The sequence below is a fragment of the Myodes glareolus genome, chromosome 3 (genome assembly GCF_982192425.1).
Source record: "Myodes glareolus chromosome 3, mMyoGla1.1, whole genome shotgun sequence".
In the NCBI taxonomy this organism is placed as follows: Eukaryota; Metazoa; Chordata; class Mammalia; order Rodentia; family Cricetidae; genus Myodes; species Myodes glareolus.
The window spans coordinates 91970333-91987449 of NC_142028.1; the positions used below are offsets into that span (position 1 = coordinate 91970333).

The 17117-nt window shown below is 51.2% G+C and overlaps 1 protein-coding gene and 1 long non-coding RNA gene across 4 annotated transcripts; one reads left to right on the plus strand and one right to left on the minus strand.

The window, feature by feature from the left end:
• Positions 1-4852: 4852 nt before the first annotated feature.
• On the minus strand, positions 4853-7046 carry Foxd3 (forkhead box D3). The gene has a single exon (XM_085686301.2). The coding sequence runs from the start codon at positions 6574-6576 to the stop codon at positions 5152-5154; it is 1425 nt and encodes a 474-aa protein (XP_085542427.1). The 5' UTR covers positions 6577-7046; the 3' UTR covers positions 4853-5151.
• Positions 7047-7181: 135 nt separating this feature from the next.
• Positions 7182-9554, plus strand: LOC146895109 (uncharacterized). Of its 3 annotated transcripts, none has more exons than XR_015000727.2 (3): positions 7182-7318; positions 8143-8250; positions 8903-9554. It is a non-coding gene; the product is annotated as an uncharacterized LOC146895109 (long non-coding RNA). The 3 variants fall into 3 exon arrangements; XR_015000729.2 differs by having other exon boundaries at positions 7182-7312; XR_015000728.2 differs by lacking the exon at positions 7182-7318 and adding an exon at positions 7326-7934.
• The last annotated feature ends 7563 nt before the right edge of the window (positions 9555-17117 follow it).

The following is a 17117-nucleotide window of genomic DNA, read 5'->3' on the forward strand; positions in this document are numbered from 1 at the left end:
GACTGGGCAGGCAGGTGACCCACCCTGCTAAGGGATCTTCTGACCTCAGTTCCCACTTTCTTCCCTCTCAAGCCTCCGGGGAAAGTCACGTGGCCATCGGTCGGGGCAGAGCTGCCCGGTGCGGTGCCTCACCCAGGATGCTGAGGGAAAGTACCCGGGATGGAGGGAAGGCCCTAAGGCTCAGGTCTGCAGTCTTTCCGCAACTGCCCCTAGACCGGCGCTTCTTTAACCTTTCCCTCTCCCACCTCTCTCGCCCCAGGGCGAACAGTTTTCTTTTCCTCAGATGGCACAGTCTTTCCCGGGTAAGAAACATGTTTCCATCCAGGACTACCAACAGAGCTTGGCCTGTTGAGTGACTTTGGGCAAGACACAGGGTCTTCGGGGATCATGTATATATGTAAAGGAGCCGACTATCCCTGGCGCTTGTTAGAAGGTCGATATTCTAGGCATAGTTTTTGGTAGGAAATAGTGATGTTCCCATCCATTCCCACCCCTGGCGGGGTGGAGCTGTGTGCACACAGCGTCCTCTGGGAAAAGAAGCTTTTGGAGTCGGTTTTATGTTAAAAACGGGGAAGAGGACTAGTTTAATTCTTCACAAAATGTAGGAAATTTTAATTCTTAAGAGTAATTTAAGGAAATCCTCGATGTAAGACATCACCTGGATAAATAAAACCGGGATGACTGTGCCCATTTTACGTTTCTATTCGAATTCTGTTTGGTACACAACCCTATTTGGCAAGTTTTACCCCAGAGAGCAAAACGTGGTTCGTACATTCTAAAGAGGGCACGAGAAAGTGGGTGGCGATGGAGAAGAAGTTGGCTCTGGGTGTCACCTAGCCAACTGTTGGAAGGCGGTGTGGGAGGGTGGTCTTTTAGGCGGGTTTGAGATCTGATTACCTTTAATTCGCCTCCGAGGCCAGGCCTGGCGCTAATGGGCTTCTGTCAGCCGATTTCCCCACTTGCCTGGGTTAGTGGAAGCAAACCGACAAGCAAGAAAGTAGACCGGGGGGCCGGAGAAGAATATTTCCGCAGCAGGTTCGGCTGGAGGGTGGTTACTCTTCCCAGGGCGCAGGGCGTGGTCCAGGACGGTTCGAGATTGGAATCTTGGGGAAGCTGCTCTGAGCTTGCCTCGCTTTTGCTCGTCCCTCCTCCGGGCAGCAGGGACTGGGACCCAGTTTATAAAACTCTTTTGCACACGTGACATCGAGAGGTTCAAAACCAAGGCGAACACTAGCGGTGTTAGAGTAGGGTTGTTTCTCTGTCTGGAATCCGTGGTGGAGGGGGGAGTGCAGAGGGGGAATAGACCAGCGTGAGTGTGAAGTGTAAAGTTCTCTCAGCACTTAACAATTTATGCAGCTTCCCCCCCCCCCACTGACACTAACCTAATTCTGCAGGTAGAGTCCAAGAATTTGAGTGATTTAACAAAACAAAATCAAAAAACAGGCCGCTTGACTAAAATCAAAGGAAATACTAGTTGGGATGCCTACTGCGAGGCCTCTCTCACCCTGATGCCTCCCCCACCCCAACCCCGCCGCGACTATTTCGGTTCTGCTGCAGCCCGCACCGTCTGGAGCCCAGGTAGTTGGGTAGACTCATGCCTCTGTAGCTGGCTTCCTTTCAGGTCACATTCTCTACAAGTCAGTTTCTCAAAGGACTCACTTTAAAACACCCCCCCCACACACACACACACTCGCTTTCCCAGTTCTCTTCGCACCAAAACTCTTCCTAGAAAGCCTTGTGAAATAAAGAACTTCAGGTGTAATTCTTAACTGCTTCCGAGTCAGTATTTCCTCATCACGAAATTTCACTGTTTCGTAATATCTAGGACTAATTCGCCTCGAGACCTTGCCCCTTTCAGGACACGGACCAAGGAACGCAGCTTCTAGGAGATTCCACCAGCTAGTCCCAAGACCTGAGGACAAAGGATGGTATTGGGGGCTTGAGTCAGAACCTGGCCGGGAAGGGACCTGGACCGGAGGGTGGGGGTGGAGGGGTGAGCGTGTCTAGCGTTGGATCTTCAAAAACAGCTCCGGAGTTTTCCATCTGCTCGTCGCCCCCTACAGGCCATATCTATCATCGCAGCTCTACTCAGCCAGTAGGAGTATTTCACATTTTTGATTCTCCAGATCCTCCATGTATTCCCGCAAGGGACTGGGTGAGAGGCCCACTCAGGAACCCCGCCCTGAGGACACATTAGGAGCCCCAAGCTTGGAGACTGAATTGAATGTCTGGAAATCCGTGTCTGAAGAAGTGGGGGAATGTTTAAGTCGGCGTGTAACTGAAAGTCTACCATCTTGCCCCTTTGAAACCAACCCGCTTCCTTTATTTATGCTCCTCTTTTCTTTTAATTTCTTTCTTAAACTGTAATGAAAGGCAGGTGGCAATTGCACTGTTTTTAAATCTGAATTCTAGAGGGATTTAATCACCTTTTATTACACGTGCCTGCGTTTGAAAACGTCAGACGAGGGTTTAAAGCTTGTCCCACCCCAATAAGTGCTTGAATTCATTGATCTACAATATTTACATTTCCTCGTCTGCTCTAAGCCTTCACCATTTAAACAGTTTGTGCTTAGTTCTTTTCCCAGGGTTAGGGCTAGGCTCTACTCTCCCGGTATTGAAATAACCATTGGCGGCTGACATTTGAACATGAAGTCTCCTACTCTCCCAATACACGGGAAAGAGGCTGATGGTTGTTCAAGCAAAATTGGCAGGAAGGAAAGTTGCAGCGATCGCTACACCGCGCCGCCTAATGCATCGCTGGAAAAGGCCCTGCCGATCTCCAGCGGCAGCTTGTATCCGAGTGTCACGCTGCGTGCTCAGGCTCGGCCGGTATTGCTGCTATGCGCGGAAATATGAGCGAGTAATTTTATAAGTAACAAAGGATCAGGGATGGAATGAGGCCCCTGTTATCCAATGTCATTTAGAAGCCTTGGATCAGCAGCTTCTTGAGGCTAAAAGTGAATTCAAGAAGCCCTGCCTTTCCCTTTTCCCAGGGGTGCCAGCTAAATTTAGAAGTAACCTCTGTGTGTTTGAACAAATCGTGTACCATTTGCTGTTTGTGTAAAAACCGATTAGCCAGACACAACTGTGAAACAACTTGTGACTTTTATAGCTGCAACACACAAACTAATTTAGATCCGTTTAGTTTTCCTTGTAAAAGGAGATTAGAAGGGAACGGCCCGAAGGAAAGCTCTCCTCGCTGAAGGTTACGGTCACTCCTCCAGCAGTACTGATTATCAGGTTCTTGTTTATCAAGTTAAAAACTCTCACCCCAGCAGCCTGTTTTATTTTAGGACTCGGGCTGCCGCCGGAATGTTTACTCGGGACACACTAACATTGATCGTTTACCAGGAAAACAGACTCAGAATTGGTGAGGAAGTGTCTTTCAGAGCGACCCCCAAGCCCACACCCGCCGCCGAGAAAAAGGCTCGGATACCCGGTGGCAAGCCAGGAGTGGACGCGGCTTCTGACACTGCCTGGGTTTTACCGACGAGACGCTCCCTGGGTGGAGTTCACATCTCTGCTACGTACAGTTCCGGAGTTAAAAACTGATTTCGCATAAGTAATTGTAACAGCTAAATTAATTACAAAATAATTAGAATTGATGCCGTTTGAAGATGTGCTGGTGGTGGCCCAACCGGCCTCCTACGTCTAGACGTTCCATCCCTACTTATCACCTTTAGGAAAAGAAAAACACACGTTGAAACAGCTGGAATACATACCTAAAATAATCTTCGAGGACAATTCCCACTCCTACCTTGTAGATCTCTCCAAAATCCTAACCTGGCTAAGGTAGGGAAAAGGGGAGGGGTAAAGTGCACCTGTTTTTAGAAGGGCGTTTATTATTATGGTTTCTTGGCCTTTGGAAAGGCTCGGGGTTGGGAGGAGGGGCTGCCGCTTCAAGAATCCTTCAGAAATTGATTATTGTCAGGGAAAGGGGGATCTTGAAATTTTTTTTTTCTGAAAAAAATTTGCCTATTATCTTAATGCAAATAATGCCATGCCAAAATACCGCCATGAGAATTTAAAAATCAATGGGATTTAGCGCTTCCACTTCAGGGATGAAAAGGAATTCCAAAAATCCAAGGTTTAAAATGCTAAAATACCGGATGTTTGGAATTTTGCTCTTGAAAGCACAATTAAAATAACCAAAAACTGCTTTAAGTTTGCCTGGTGGGCTATACCTGACCTACCGTCCTTTAAAACGACCAGCAATGCTGTTGTTTGGGGTTTTTAATGAGTTTCCTTTTCAGGAGCAGCTAGCCATTTTACAATACCTTGATATGAATGAGATCGTCATCTTAATTCTGGCTTTTTGTGAAAACTAGCGGAGACATATTAATATAACTTAAATTAGATATACTCTTTCCATTTTCAAATTCAAATGTTTCTTCACCCAAATTATTAATTTGCAACGTTTGAAAGGTCACTGGTTGAGACTACTAGATTTTTCTGGGGAGACAATGCAAATTTTATTTTAAAATCTTGCCACTTGCTAGACACCTAAATAAAACACTAGACTGAGCATTTTAAAAATTTATTTACAAAGTTGTGTACAACACGATGGAATAACATTTAGAATACCATATATATTCATTCATATATAAACAGACTTTTATAATACAATGACACTTCGCCTTTTTGAAAAATTGTTTTTTGTATTTAAAATCTCCCAACGTCTCTATACATTCTTTTTCTCAGATAAAACTGCGGAGAGTGAACCTTCAAAAAAATGAAAGTTCAGAGCTCTAAATCTACTGAATTTTTTCTTAAAAAAATAAAAACCCCAAAAGGAAAGTCAATGATTTTTATACAAATATGTACAAAGAATTTCCCTCCCACCCCCCCACAGTACTGAGAGCAGGCGCCGTCGGGGTGTATTTTTTTGGAAATTCGGTTATCAGTTTTACCTGTATGGAAAGCTATTCCCAGCGGACGCGTGTTGAGTTTGCTCGGCTAGCTTAGGTTGAACCAGGGGACGGAGGCCGCTGTTGGTCGGTGTTGGGGAGCCGGGGGCGGGTAGTAGAGTCCATGATTGGGGTAGAGGGACCAAGACCAGGGCAGAAGGACCAGGACCAGAGCGGGCGCACAGCCTGAAGGCGCAGGCTCTGCCAGAGGCCGCCGCCCGGCCGGGCCACCACCGGCTCATCACTATTGCGCGGGCCACTTGGCTTGAACGGCGGCGGCGGCAGCAGCTGCGGCTGAGGCTGCGGGCTGCAGGAACTGTCCAGACAGCGGCACGCTCAGGATGGGCGCGATGGTGGCAGTCGTCCGGCTCAGCGACAGGGGCTGGTGCGTGGCCATGAGCGCCGCGGACTGCACAGTCCCGGGCGGCCGCAGGAAGGACTGGGTGCTGCCGCCTCCCCCGCCGCCCCCGCCACCCCCAGCTCCGCCCGCGCTCCCACCACCCCCGGATGAACCCCCGGGCGCCGCGGGTCCGGCGCCTATGATGTTCTCAATGCTGAACGACGGCCGCGCACTGGGCTCGGACTTGATGAGCGACGTGGTGCCCGCTGCACCCGCCGTGCCCGCGGCTGCCGCGGCGGCGCCCAGGGTGTTGAGCTGCAACTGGAGGCTCGGGCCGAGCTGCGAACCGAAGGCTGCCGCTTTGCGGCCCAGCTCGCCCGAGGGCAGCAGGGGCACGGCGGGCGGCAGTACGGGCGCCACCGGCGGCAGCGCGTACGGGTACTGAAGCGCCGCTGCCGCCGCTGCTGCTGCCGCTGCCGCGGGATGCGAGTAGGCGCCCGCAGCCGCCGCGGGGTGCAGGCCGTAGGGGCGGCCGTAGGGTCCTGCGCCCGCCGCCGCAGCCAGGCTGTAGGCACCGAAGCTCTGCATCATGAGCGCCGTCTGCTCGCGCAGGTGCTCCTGCTGGTGGCGCTTGAAGCGCTTCCGGCGCCGCAGGAAGCTACCGTTGTCGAACATGTCCTCGGACTGGGGGTCCAGGGTCCAGTAGTTACCCTTGCCTGGATTGCCCGGCTCGCGGGGGATCTTGACGAAGCAGTCGTTGAGCGACAGGTTGTGGCGGATGCTGTTCTGCCAGGCGGGGAACTTCTCCCGGTAGTATGGGAAGCGGTTGCTGATGAACTCGCAGATGCCGCTCAGGGTCAGCTTCTTCTGCGGGCTCTGCAGGATGGCCATGGTGATGAGCGCGATGTAGGAGTAGGGTGGCTTCACCAGGCTGTTCTTGGGCTTGCTCGGGGTCAGACCTCCCGCGGTACCGCCACCCGCGCCCGGCCCACCGCCGCCTGCCACCGCGTCCTCGCCGCCCTTGCAGCCGTCGGCCTCAGGCGTTCCAGCGTCGTTCCCCGGTCCGGTCGCTGTTGCTTCGGTGGGCAGTGCCAGAGATTGTTGGTGGGGCGGCTGGGACTGGCCGTGATGCGCGGTCGCCGGTGGCCCCTCGTCCGCCTCGTCCAGGCGCAGCTCCGGCGGCCCCGCGGGGCTATCGCAGCCCGCGTCGCTGTCTTTCTCATCCAGCCCGTCGTCGCCCTCGCCCACCACATCGATGTCCACATCCTCGGCCGTCAGCACCGTCTGGCCGGACATATCGCTGGCGCTGCCGCCGCCGGAGAGGGTCATCCCTCCACGGGGTTGGTGGCGGCGGCCGGGAGCGAGCAGAAAGCGAGGGGGTCCGTGAGGGGCAGCCGCGGAGCTCAGGGAAAGAGGGTGCGGGTACCCCCCGAAAGAGAGCGGAGGGGGAGGGGAGGGCACAGGTAGCTCGGGGCCCTCCTGGGTCAGCTCACACCCGGAGGCCCGGCATCGCGCGGTGCGGGCGTTGCGCTCCGCCGCCCGCAGCCGCGCTCCACGAACTCCCGCGGTCCCCGACGCTTCCCTACGAGGTGGCAGCTACTGCTCGTGACCCCGAAGGTTTCTCCACGCCGCGCCCCCTCACTTCACCAGTCTTCCTCGGCCTCTCTCGCTTGGGCGTGGGGCTCAGGAGCGGTCCAGCAGAGAGCGGGTACACCGGGTGCCAAGCGGCTCCGAAGGGCGCGGACAGGGGCAACCGCGAGGGTGGGGTGGGGGGTGACAGGAACGCCAAGCCCGGGTAGTCGAAAGTCCCGTTTTAAGGACTGGCCTGATAGATTACTTTCTACTTAAAGATCCAGCGGGAGGCGGGGCCACGTGACCGCGCGTGACGTCAGGGCCGCGGTGGAGCCGGCCAAACTCAAGTTGGTTCAGGGAATTGTCAACAAAGGGACAAGAGAAGCGCAACTCCTGACCGACTAGGCGCTAGCATCCCGCGGGCCCCGAGGGCTCTTTGGGCTGCCGGAGACCCCTGCCCACGCTGGAGCCGGGCGCCTGGTCCAGGGAGGGCGTGAGTGTGAGTGGGTGGGGGTGGAGAGGGCGTGGGCCTAAGAGAGTGTCCTCCGGACCGTGGGACTCCTACCGCCCTGCCTTCTCTGCCCCCTGCCCTTTTCTTCCTACCCTACTTTGCTAATATTATGTAGACCTACCTTCAGTTCAGGACAAGGCTGTTGTTGTTTTTTAAGAAAACTTACTATGTTGCTTTGGGTTTTTGTTTGTTTTCGATTCAAGGATTAAGGGAACACATCCGGCTCCCTTTTGCTAATTAGGCCTCAGACCACCTCCTGTCTCAGAGCTATTCCAGAGACTAGACACCTGCTGATGTGTTTCCCAATCACCCCCAAACCTAGCTACTCAAGCCTAATCCCAGCTTTCCTGGCTAGACGCGGGCATGGTCATATATATATATATATATTCGCACGGTCACAGCACCATCAGCTGGGGTTTCCCGGGGTCAGAAAATAGCTATCGATTAACCTATTAGGATAGTTGCAGAGAAATAAAAAGGACGTAAAATAACAGGGAACCTATAAACAAAGAAGTCATAACCGGCTGTTGGAGTTGTTAAACGACTTAGCACAGAAAAAGTAGGAAATGAGCTGGAAATGGAACGGGTATTGGCAGCGGTCTGGGTAAGTGGAGTGGGGTGGGAAGGAGCCGTTGGGCCTTGGTATTAGAAGTCGCGCACGGACTGGGACAATTGGAAAATTGTGGGGAGCGGGCGTAGACTTCCTGAGCAGAAGAGGGCAAGGCATCCAGGGAACCACGGTGTTTGAGGGCATGCTGGCCTGGGTGGGCTCACCTTTGCTTCTAACTAATATGAGTTATTTCTTCTTAAAGCATAGGCAAACCCTTCAAGACTTAACTTCTGTAGGTACCTGCGTCAAGGAAGAGGCGAGAATGTGTCCAGTGCACATGGAGTTTCCGTGACGAGGAATGTCAGCGACGGTAGGAAAGACTGGAAATTGCTAGGGGTGCTGGGGGTGGGGCCTTTAAACTGACCCAGAGTCGGCGCCTAGGGCTGCTGGGGCTAGTGGACTCGGTACATCCGAGGGGAGCCAGTTCTCCCAACTCCGGTGATTCTGAGAATGCCTTGTTTTTGTTTTTTTTTTCTCTCTCCCCCTGCCTTTAGGCCGCTTCTTTGTCAGGGGAGAGCAATTACCGGTTGTGGCCCTCTTGAAACAGACTAGACTGTCCGCTGAAGGCCCAGGGAGGACTTTTTTTTCCCCAGGGTATAAGAGATTGAGAGAGGAAATCAGGAAGAAACAATTTCTGTAGAGATTGTAGAAATTAATGGGAGAGTTATGTACTTCTGATTCCCATGCCCTGTCCCCTCACCTAGACCCACTTTCCCGGGCATGTCAAATTAATAAAACAGTTTTAATCTGTAAAACTCTCTCTCTCTTTTTTTTTTTTTTACAGGCATTTAGGACACACAGATTGGCTACTATCCCCATTACACAACTTTCCCAGTTATACCACTAGCCCTTTGAATATGGATGATGCTCCAGGTTGGGGCGGCTACAGGGTGGGTGGGGATACTGACTATCCAGAGAAGTCTGGAATCTCCATGGTTTTTTTTTTGTTTGTTTGTTTCCAGTTGTTCTCGGGGTTACACCTGACCCTAAATCGCATGTCTGAGTTGATTTCTGCTGCTGCACCACTTGTGACCCGCTGGCTCATAAAAACATCTACTACGTTGACTAGACCAAGTCTTCTCCCAAAACCGTCAGGAGCTGCGAGCCGGGGCTGGCTGTCTATCACCCTAGGCAAGAGGTTACAGTGGCTACTGCCCAAGCAACCCAGAGAAAGGTGGGGAGGAAAAGAAAATACAATCTAAATTTATGAATTTAGGGATGCCTTTTGCCCAACTTGGATTGCCAGGCCATAGCCGCAGGCGCAAGGCTCCGCGCAGACCGCACCGCAGTCTTGATGGCCAGGCCTCCGGTGGAATGGTGCGTGCCTGAACGCGCGAGAGAACCCAGGCTCCACGGCTGCTTTCGGTGCTCCTTTTGAGGTAGTCTCCAAATGAGCCTAATTTCGATTTCTCCGCTGGCCTGAACTGACTCAGGAGATTTTCTCCGCGTTGCTGTTGGCAGCCTCTCCCCCTCCGCCAAGGCCGGATCTGGGCGGTCCATTCCCGTGTGTCTCCTTGGAACCTCTCTAGGGAAGGGGGTGGTGAACAACTCCCAGCTGCCGGTTCCATTTGTTGCGCCTTTTTCCTTCGACACAATAAAAGTCAAATTAATTGATTCATACCATTAATTACGGTACATAGCGTGAAAAGCAACGCTTCCCCTCGGTTAGAGCTCTATTGTGTTAATCTCTTGTTCAATCAGTGTTACCATCTGATGCTGGGTCCGGCCCTTACAGAAACTTTTCGACTCGATTAGCTAAATGGTGAGACGTGCAGAACCTACTGGCTGCTGCCCCCCAAACCCGGGGACCGCATGGGCCTAACGACTGGCTTAATATCGATTTCCAGAGGAGGCCACGGAGATTTCCCGCGGACGCTCTGTTTGGGGGACCCGGTGTGGCTTTCCTCTTGCCGGTGGACACTAGTGCGAGAGAAGGCTGGTAGATAGGAAGGTTCCGGGGACCCTCATCACACGGGAAGCCGCATTAAGTCTGCTGAATTTCGAGCTAAATAGCGGCGCGATTGTAGCTTGCATCCCAAAACCTAGGTCCTCAGTTACAGCCAAACTTTGGGACAGAAATAGAGAAGTGAGAAGGGGAGGGGGGGGCATGATACACATTGGGGGAGGGAGGGTGCGACACAGCGAACAGAAACGGTGGGCAAGGATAAACATTCAGTTGCCAAAGATTATTGGGGGCATTGAGGGAGAAGGGACGCCCACACTAACACAGTTAAGCCTGGAAGTGAGAACTTGGGTCAGCTAGCAAACTTCCCATGAGATATTTAAAGGGGAGGTGGCAGCCAGCGGTCTCACCTGCTCAAGTGCTGAAAATGATTCTGCCTAATGAGAGTGAAGTGGACAGAAACTCCGGTTTTTCGCGGGGCTGGCAAAATAGCGAGTATAACAGGGCTGGGGTAGTCACGGAAACCGGTCCAGGATGGGGGGGGGGGGCAAGGTTCTGGTAACAGGAGGCCAGAGTGGAGTCAGGATCGATAGTAAAGGAAATTGAGACGTCTCCAGAGGAGGGGAGATTTAGTGTGTGCGTCCTGGAAGGGGAGGATAGGGATGGAACAATTTATGACGGAGAAGGGGGAAATTAATTACAACTCAATTTGGATTCTTAAGTGGTCAACACGGGAGGAGGGGTTGGGTCAGAGAGTGCGGGAAGCAGAACGGTGCAGTCAGGCCTAAGCGACCCCAGTGGCTATTTCTCCCTAAGTCAGGGACTATGGCACCGGCTTGACCAAGTCATTGAAGCAGGCGAATGATGAACATTCCTAAGCAGGAATGCACTTTTCTAACAATCCGGGAAGGTGAGGCCACCTCCGGAGAAGCGAGGGCAGTGACCCCCCTCCCCCCCCCCCCCCCCCGTAGCTACTTTCTTTAGCAGAAAAAAAAACAAACCCTGGGTGGAACCATTTGAAAGCCAGCCCTCTTTCCCGGATCCATTACCTACCCCCAAGACGAAGTCTGTTCCTTTGGACAATTTTCATAGACTTATTAGACCATCATCAACCTTTTTGTCTGGATGGCTGCCACCAAAGAAGGTGCGAAGGGCAGAGGTGATATCTGGGGCTCCCAACACAGGCAGATTATTTCCACTGCCCACCGGGTATGGTTTTCAACACACATTCACCCTTAAACACCTGTCCCCATACCTCTTCAGAGCTCTTGGGTGGGGGGAGCCAATTTAACGTTCTTGTTTAGATTTAATCTCAAAACTTCATTTATTTTCAGTACCTGGTATTCACAGTCTGCCTGCTTGTAAATGGCGAGAGACCAAAAGGAAAGGAGAAGAGAGAGGGGGAGAGAGAGGATGGTTTCGAATTTATTTATATTGGAAATGTATAAACATCCATTCTGTAAAAGGCAACACGTTTAATTAACGATGAGAGAGCAGTTAGGGGCAGAAAGCTAGTAAAATTGTGTGATAAATTTATGGCATTGTTAGCGTGCTTTTAATTATGGCTATTATGTTAATTATTTCACATTAGCATGGAGTTATCAGCAGCATGTCAGATTTAATCAAAACGAGCCTTTCTCTCGAAAATTGTTCTTTTCATTCGCGAGGAGAAAGATCCTGGGCAGGAGCGGGGCTTAAAAATGATTTGGCATTGAAAGCTTGAGTCTTGCCGACGCTGTTCGATGCGACACCGTGGGCCCGGCCTCCGCTGGGTCCCTCCAGGCTAAGGATAGCTGCTGGAGAAGCCGAGGGCTGGGTTTTTAGGAATTCACCATTTTCACCCCCTTCGGAGCCGACACTTCATCACGCGGGATCATTCTGTCAAACAATATGATGCTGCTCATTTTTATCTGTCCCGCTTTACAAAATCCCTATTCAGCTGGCCGAGGAGCAACAAAAGCCTCGGAGCCGCACCGCATCCGCTGGCGGCCCCAGCTCCACGGCGAGCTGGAGAAAAAAGGGAAGGGGCCGAGGCGTGTCTCATTGGTGTCCACCGCTCGAGCCCGAGGGGCGCGACAGCTCCCCCCCCCCCCAGGCCAGGGTGCCCAGGTATCGGGTCCTCGGGTGTGACCCCGGCACGCCTGTCCCCAGCCGGGGCTGGCGCTCTGCCGTTCTGCGGGCGCGCGCAAAAGCTCCCTTCCCTGGCAGCGAGATACTCGCCCACCCAGGCCACATCGATTTCTTAATCCCCGCCGATCGATTTATTGGAAGCAAATAAATAGCCCGTTTTGGAAACGTTTCAATTGTGGGTTTGTTGGTGGGGCGCTGAGACCCGGAGGGCGGGGGGCACCGAGAGGACGCGACCACCCATGGGCCTCAAGAGAGCATGTGGTGACAGCGATGCACCCTCATCTCGGGGGCCCTCCCACCTCCCTTAGGGTCCGCGACTTCTCTTCCCCTCAGTTCCCCCTGGTGGCGGGGCATGACATCTGGACGCCCCGCCCTTCTACCCTCACTTCCAGGCACGTGCGCATGCCTTCTGACGCCTCTGAAAGTCCAGAGCATCCTAAGGCCAAATCTGAGATTCGCCTGCCTGACGGACACTCCTTTCCGTCTTCCGACAGCCGAGTAGAACCTCGGTGGTCCTCGGACCCAGGATGCGGACGCTGCACCTCCTGGCCGCTCCCTGCGCGCGAGACCACTCTGGCCCCCTCCTTTCCCGGGACGGGGCCGAGGACCTGCCAGCTGCTACCTTATTTTTAGCGCCATTCCATTCGCGCAGTTATATTTAACTCGATCCACTCCTCTGAGGAGGTCGCTCGGACATCGAATTCTCCACATCGCAACTCGGTCCCGCCCGCCTTGCCTTGGGGGCGGTGGGGGTGTGCGTGGAAAAGCCTGGCCTAAGAATCGTTGCTATCTCTGGACCCAGCAGGAGAGAGGACCATTCTGCAACCGTCGCTAGACCCCCTGGCCAATGCCTCGTGGGGATTCTGCCATGTGAGGGGGAGGGGATGAGAGGGGTGTATCAGTCCCCGGGAAGGATTCTCTGCGGGGAAGCATGCAATTCATTTCCTATTTATGTGTGACCCCAAGTACCTGAATGACCTAGAACACTTATCAGAAAACTATCCATCAAAATGTTCATGGTTTTGTGTTTATGCAGGAATTCCCTTTCCTCTCTACTTGGAAATACACGCATCGAGGAGAAACTTAATTTCAAGTGGTACCTTGGTGCCTCAGATCCAGCTCAGGCTATCCTTCCCTTGGCAAAATCTGAAAACATCATCCCTCTGGCTCGCACATATCCTGGGGAAAATATTCACTAGGACAGCGTACAGAAACACCAGTGAAGCTTCTACTCTGTTCACACGGGAGGTCCAACAGAGTTTACAAATCACAAAACCGTGTCCTGAAGATGCGAATACACGAGACGTGATCCAGGATTGCGAAACACACTTTTAAAAAGGGATTTTTTTTCCCCCTTGGGCCCAAATTAGATATTTCTGGCTCCCTCTTGTTGTAGCTTTCCTGTGACGTAAAAACCCTTGGAATTTGGAAGGGCGGGGTGTTTGTTTATAATGTATGCATTCAATAATACTTAATCCATCTGTTTTAGGCTCTGGCAAGTGCCAGTAATGGAATGAGTTCAAGGTCCGAGGAAGAGCTGGCTGCAGACTCTCCCTTCCCAGAGCAGGTGCTGTCTAAGGTAGGGAAAAGGGACAGCTCAGCGGGGTCCTGATGGAGTGGAGGATGAGAAGGGGGTGAGGCTTTCCGGTTCAGGGGAGAAAGCTGGGTGAGGTGACACACACCCTTAATCCCGGGAATTCCAGCATTCCGAAGGCTGCGGCAGGAGGGCGGGCATTTCAAGTCAACCTCGGTTGGGTAGGGAGACCTTGGTTCAGAACAAATAACAAAACCAGAAAAACTGCAAATCAAACTGCGCACGCAGGATAGCTCTTCACATTAGGGATGTCAGTGGGATGTTAGGAAGTAGGGAACTGAAAACTGCGAACATCTTGGGGAAGTCCTAGGTTGGGTGCCTACCAGTACTTCTGGCGAGCCCGAGGCACTTTATGAGAGAATGAATAGTCTAAGTGTGGCAGAACATCAAAGAAGGATGAAAGAAGAGAAGGGGGAGGGTAAGAATGGAACTTCGGGGCTGGAGATGGAGACGCTTCTCTTGCAGAGGACTGAAGCCAGTTCCCAGCATTGACGTGGGGCATTACACAACCGCCCCTCACCACTGTAGGGAACTCTGACCCCTCTGGCCTCCTGAGGCGCTCCACATATACCCACATTCATGCGCATATCCGGAAACACACACGTAATTCTTTTTAAAAAGATAGACCTTTTTTTAAAAAAAATAGAATTCTGCCTAGAAGTTGTTTCTGGAGCTATTGTGACCTCTTAGAAGGAATGAAAGGATGCTAATAAACACATGGAAGGCATTTGAATGAGAACATTTGTAAACTGGAAAGACTATCAGAAAGGTAACCACAGGAGGGATTACTGAAAAGGCAGAGTGGTAGACCCACTGACTTTTCTGACTTTATCACATTCATACAGGCCAGACACGGGCTAGAGAGCATGAGTGAGACCAAGCAGCATCTTCAACAGGCTAACTATGCTAACTCCATGGGGAGCTTTGTCCACGCCCCGCCCCCAAGCCCTTGCATCCCAGCCCAGCACCTGAAAGCGTAGGGCTCAAATACTGGTTGAACGAACAGATGAGTAAGACGCAGCCTGCGCTGATGGAGTACTTACTCAAGGACTCCACGGTTAAATTACAGCATGATAAGTTATACAGACATATCATAGAATGTTACTAGAATGTTACGGGAGTGCAGTGTAGTCCGCCCGGAAGAGGAGACGAGGTATACGCAGGGAAGTCTCCCATAGGAAATAACCCTTAAACTGTCTCTGATGATGAGTAGCAGGTGGGCAGCTGAAGAGAGGAAGAGTTAGGCAGAGAGCAGAGCCTGAATCAAGATGCAGCGCTATGCAAGATAGGGGGAGAAAATGGTTTGGGGGCAACGGAGAGAAGATAGGGCAGCGGCTGGGCTTAGGAGAGGATGAGTGGCGGAAAATCGTGAAGGTTCCTTCATTTCCAGCTGTAGCCCAGACGAGTGGAGCATATCTGGAATCCCAGCACTCTGGAGGCAGAGGCAAGGTTTCCTAAAGTCTGGGATCTGCCTGATCTACACAGGTAGTTGCAGGCCAGTCTGGGATACAAAGTGAAATCTACCTCCAAGCAAATACAGAGAAACAAGAATAAGCTCAGCATTGAGAGTCAGAGGCAGTAAGAACAAGGGTTCAAGGTCATCCTTGACTACACAATGAGTTTGACGCCAGCCTGGACTCCAGGAGACCCTACCTCAAAACCACATATAAGCAGGGCTGGAAATTGTTCCCCAGTAGGGTGATTTTCTAGCATGTGCAAAGCCCTTGAGTTCAATCTCCAGCATTGCAAACAAGAAAATAAACAAATCCAAACAAATAAACCTGCGCTCTAAAAACAAGTAAGTGGAGTGTTCTGGGTGACTCAATGGGTAAGGGAACTTGCCGCCAAGCCTGACAACCTGAGCTTAATCACCAGGAACTGCACGGTGGAAGGAGAGTATTGATGCCCACAAGTTACCCTTTGACCTTCACACATGTACTGTGACACATGTGCACATATGCATGCATGTGCATGCAAATGCACACACATGCATGTAATAAAAAACAAAGTCTAAAGTTGATAAAAGGCCAATAAAGGCCAGGCGGTGGTGGCATAAGCCTTTTATCCCAGCGCTCAGGAGGCAGATGCAGGTGGATCTCTGTGAGTTCAAGGCCAGCCTGGTCTACAAAGTGAGTTCCAGGACAATTAGGACTGTTACACAGAAAAAAAACCTATCTCAAAAAAATCAAGAAAAAACAAAGAAAACAATAAAGGGTTTACATATATGATCAGAATAACATTTTGAATGATCCTTTTTGGGCATGGGAAGGTTAAACTGAAGAGAGCAAGCGCATAGAGATAGTAAAGCTGCTATTTAAACTTCTGAGATAAGAGGTCGTGAAGCTTTAAACTGTGGGGTCTGGACCTGCAGAAACACGGCTTAGAGAGGATTTAGGAAGTAAAATTAATAGGATCATTTTCTTCTTCTTCTTCTTCTTCTTCTTCTTCTTCTTCTTCTTCTTCTTCTTCTTCTTCTTCTTCTTCTTCTTCTTCTTCAGAGGCAGTGCCCTACTATGTTACCGAGGCTTGAAGTTGTGGCGATCCTCCTGTCTCAGCCTCCCCAGTGCTGGAATGACAAGGGTACATCATCATACTTAGTGCAGTGTCTCTTTTACAAGAGAAAGAGCTCACAGATACTCCCCTACATGAAATTTGGGTGTCTGGAAGGAAAGAGAGAGAATACAGAGCAGGAAATGTCAAAGGGCTGGAAGCACTGGCCAGTGAGATAGTAGTTGCCTGGCAGGGGAAGGGCCTTAGCTTCAATCTCCAGTGCTACTACTGAGTGGGCGACACTTAGTCTCCTGCTCTTGGTGCCAAGTTATCTAATTAAGTATCAGTTGGGGCACACTAGTCAGTTCCCCAATTAAAAACCTTTTGATGCTACCTCATTATTTATGGAAGAAAAGATTCGTTCTTTTTTGCAGGGTGTAGTGGTCTGGGTCTACAGTCTCAGCCTTACATAGCTTTGGTGTTCAGGGCAGCTTGGGGTATGAGTGAGTTCTAATGTGGAGTTCACTGTAGACTACAGAGTAAGACCCTGCCTCAAAGAACAGAAAAGAGAAGGAAGAGATAGAGAGCTAGAGAAAAGAAAAGGAGAGTAGAATAAGTAAAGATAAAGAAAAACAATGAAATTCTGAATTCTTTAGAAAGATGTGACCTGGCAGTGCTTCTAATTGAAAGTCTCCCATCCAAGTACTGACCAGGCCTAACCCTGCTTAGCTTAGATCAGAAAAGAGTATGACCATAGACCATATTGATATTTGATATTCTCTCTCTCTACCTCTTTCTGCAAAGAATCCAACTCAGTGTCTTGTGCATAACTGGCAAGCTCTTTATTTAGTTATATTTATTTATGTATTATTTTTATTTTTTGTGCATTGCTGTTTTGCTGGCATGTATGTCTGTGCGAGGGTATCAGATTCTCTGGAACTGGAGTTACAGATGGTTGTGGCCTGCCATGTGGGTGCTGGTGATTGAACCCAAGTCCTCTGGAAGAGCAGCCAGAGCAACCAGAACTCTTAACCACTGAGTCATCTCTCCAGCCCCAACT